At 35.7% G+C, this 3,055-nt stretch overlaps 1 protein-coding gene across 2 annotated transcripts; it reads right to left on the bottom strand.

Moving 5' to 3' along the window:
- Window positions 1-607: 607 nt before the first annotated feature.
- LOC109237057 (heavy metal-associated isoprenylated plant protein 30-like) lies at window positions 608-2,756 on the bottom strand. Of its 2 annotated transcripts, none has more exons than XM_019403302.1 (3): window positions 2,551-2,756; window positions 1,178-1,253; window positions 608-1,062 (listed from the first exon to the last, which is right to left on the bottom strand). In XM_019403302.1, the coding sequence occupies exons 2-3, from the start codon at window positions 1,230-1,232 to the stop codon at window positions 740-742; spliced, it is 378 nt and encodes a 125-aa protein (XP_019258847.1). In that variant the 5' UTR covers window positions 1,233-1,253; window positions 2,551-2,756; the 3' UTR covers window positions 608-739. The 2 variants fall into 2 exon arrangements, with proteins under 2 accessions (XP_019258847.1, XP_019258846.1); XM_019403301.1 differs by lacking the exon at window positions 2,551-2,756 and adding an exon at window positions 1,959-2,165.
- Window positions 2,757-3,055: the final 299 nt, after the last annotated feature.

The raw sequence follows: 3,055 nt of genomic DNA, 5'->3' as shown, positions 1-3,055 counted from the left end.
CAGGCTTGACACCTGCAAAGTACCAAAAAAGACGTAAAAATAGCACGTGCTAGCCAATTTTCGGAGTGATCATTCAAAATAAGCCAGTGTTTGCAAAGTCATTGAAAAATAGCCAATATTTTGCTGCAACACGGAAAGTTCCAGCATAATATACTGGAGATCGGTGCACCTGTGTATGAACTTCCAGCATATTATGCTGGAACTCGAACACACGGAAAGTTCCAGTATAATATACTGGAGATTGGAGCACCAGTGCTCCAATATGCTGGACCGGTATATTATACTGAAACTCCAGTATAATATACTGGAGTATTTTTTTGGGATTTTGAACAAGTTTTCGTTCAGATTTTTCTTTACATGAAAAGTGGCTAAATTTCGATTACTTTTGAAACTATGGCTATTTTAAATGACCACTTGTAAATCTGACTATTTTTGGATTTCTCCCAAAAAAAAAAAAAAAAAGACAGTTTGCGTATATGTAGCCCGTGAAATTATGCGAATTGTTGACCAGAATAGGCTGCTTGCTTTGAAATTAAAGAGGAGAAATAATTGATCAGCCCCTAAATGTAAAGGCAATTGTTATATTTGGATAGCGAAAGCAGGGGCGAAAAGTATAAGCACGTGCATACTTTAATTAAGTAGCTAGAGAGAGTGGCAGTACATTACACATTTATAGCTAGAAATTGATTAGTATCCTAAAATAAAGGTATATATATATATATTTACAGGGCGGGGATGGTCACATGAGGCAGCAAGCATTGACGTTGTCATCGTTAAACAAGTTGCTGACTTTATCATCACCTCGATGAGTAACAGGAAGATTGCCGTGCTTTTCAGCAACATTATAGCCATGCCTCCAGTAGTTGTAGCTCTCCTTGTACTCAGCCGTCATATCTTTGTAGTAATTGTTTGAGGATGTGAAGTAGAGGGGTGGGTTTGGATATGGCCAGAATTCTGCCTTCTTTCCTCCCCTTCTCACTGCCTTTAGTACCTTATTTCGTTCCACATATCCTACCACTGTCACCTTCTCCATCTCCAACTCAACCTCCACCGACTCCACCCCTGCATATCCACCAAGTAGTTACTATATATATGTATATATGGAGTTTATTTATGTATATAAAAGCTAGCGTCAGATTTCTAATTATTAGATGATCATTTAATTTAATTTTTGTACCTCTAAGCTTGAAGACAGCATCTTTGACAACTCTTTCGCAGCCAGTGCAACACATCCTTACTTTGAGTTCCACCGTCTGCAAATAAAAACTCAATAAATTAAAAAATCTTCTTTTGCTCTGTTCTACTATGGATAACGACCGATATTGTGCACTTTCTTTTTGTTTGTTCTTATTCCTTTAGCAGTTAATTCCTTTTGTTCTTTTGGGTTCGACTTGGTTCCGGGTATAACAACACCACCTTTTCATCTAAATTTGAGCCCAAGGTGAGGGGAGTACAGTTCAAAACAGAGGCGGATCTATTTTAAGTATATGGGTGTACTACTAAAAGAAAATGAAAAAAACGTATCAAGTAAGAATTGATCCTTATTCGTCTCGATAAATAACTCAAGTTCAAGCAAGTGCACCATTCAACCTTCTTGGAGTATGGGTGCTAACAGTTAATATTACACCAATTTTAATATATATATATATATATATATATATATATATAAAATATCTAATTTTACGGAGAGACCGTATGTTTACATGCCCTATAATTCCGCCTATAAATCCGCCCCTGGTTCAAAAGGCCATAAAATAATTTTTTTACTGAAAGCTAAGTTATTATGTTCATCATATCTTCCTTTAAATGATCCCCCTCATTGCCACCTTCCAATTCTGTGTATATACATGCAAGAAAAAAAAAAACTGGACAAATAGAAAACGAAAGGACTTGTGTTGAAAGGAAAAGTAAAAAGTAAAAGACGGGGAAAACCTAGGTAGATGGATTTAAAGTGAAACCTGTAAAGAAAAGGGCCGAGCCTTAGTCATGTTGTGTTTGTTGATGCGTTTATGATTGCCTTGGTGATGAGGAGTAGGATGATGATGATGATAGTGTAAAAAACAATAACTAGTGATGGCAGAGACAAAAGAGCCAAATAGTTTCTCAAGTATATTAACCATTGTGAATAGGCTCCTTAGAGTAGTATATATATATTCACATCATATATATAGAGATAGAGAATTCTAGCTAGCAATTACGTACACACTAATAAAGAAGGGAGAGTAAAATATTCCTCGAAGAGAAGGCATCTTTTCCTTAAGTTCCAATCTCTTGGCAAATGGATTCTATTAAAGCAGCAAAACTGTGGACTTGTATAGGTTGTAATATTCCCAATTACCCCCTCCCCTACATATGCATCGATAGATTATCTAATCGAAATATGCGTTTAACTCTCTAAAGTTTCTTTCTTTCTTTCAAGAAAAGAAAATAAATATATTTACTAATGAATTCAGGAGGAACCCTTAAAATAATAATAGTACATAGAAAATGTAAGAAAAATGAGTATATAATATTGACCAAGAACAAGAGGAAACAACTTATCGAAAATACCGTGTCGTGGCAAGCAGCGAAAACGATTTCGGCTCAACTGGTGCAAATCGTTAAGATCGGTCGCTCCCCAAGGTTCCACAGCACCTCCAAAACACGTACACTCGTGGAATTTGCACAAAACAATTACCTAGAAATCAGTTGAAGAAGAAGAAAGATGAAGGTGTTTTCTGTATCAGATTATTCATAAAGAAGAGTGCTTTTTGTAGGCAAAGCTGCTATACAGTTAACTACCAAGTATTACCAAGTATTAAATTGGACGTTACAAAAAAATCTTTGACTTTGCATTACCAAGTATAAATAATACTAACAGAAAAACCGGTCCCTTTTAATTTAGGAAGGAATATAATATTGGTATCTAACTACTGATGGAATATATAGATATATATGGTGGATGAAAACCTGAAGCCTATATGGCTGCTGACAGTAAAAGGTAGAAGGGAATATATAAGGTGCTGCGGGAGATGGATGGGCTTAAACAATTGTTTTGATGCAAAGCAAACCAAAT

Source organism: Nicotiana attenuata, unplaced genomic scaffold (genome assembly GCF_001879085.1).
Source record: "Nicotiana attenuata strain UT unplaced genomic scaffold, NIATTr2, whole genome shotgun sequence".
In the NCBI taxonomy this organism is placed as follows: domain Eukaryota; kingdom Viridiplantae; phylum Streptophyta; class Magnoliopsida; order Solanales; family Solanaceae; genus Nicotiana; species Nicotiana attenuata.
The sequence above is the reverse complement of the archived record's forward strand: the minus strand, read 5'-3'. Positions and strand labels throughout refer to the sequence as shown.

Excerpts from the sequence above, each read along its gene's own strand:
- LOC109237057 (XM_019403301.1), bottom strand. The coding sequence starts at position 2,120 with ATGGTTAATATACTTGAGAAACTATTTGGCTCTTTTGTCTCTGCCATC. Across the intron at positions 1,254-1,958 it reads CTCGGCCCTTTTCTTTACAG|ACGGTGGAACTCAAAGTAAG; the intron begins GTTTCACTTTAA and ends TTTTATTTGCAG. Across the intron at positions 1,063-1,177 it reads TGCTGTCTTCAAGCTTAGAG|GGGTGGAGTCGGTGGAGGTT; the intron begins GTACAAAAATTA and ends GTGGATATGCAG.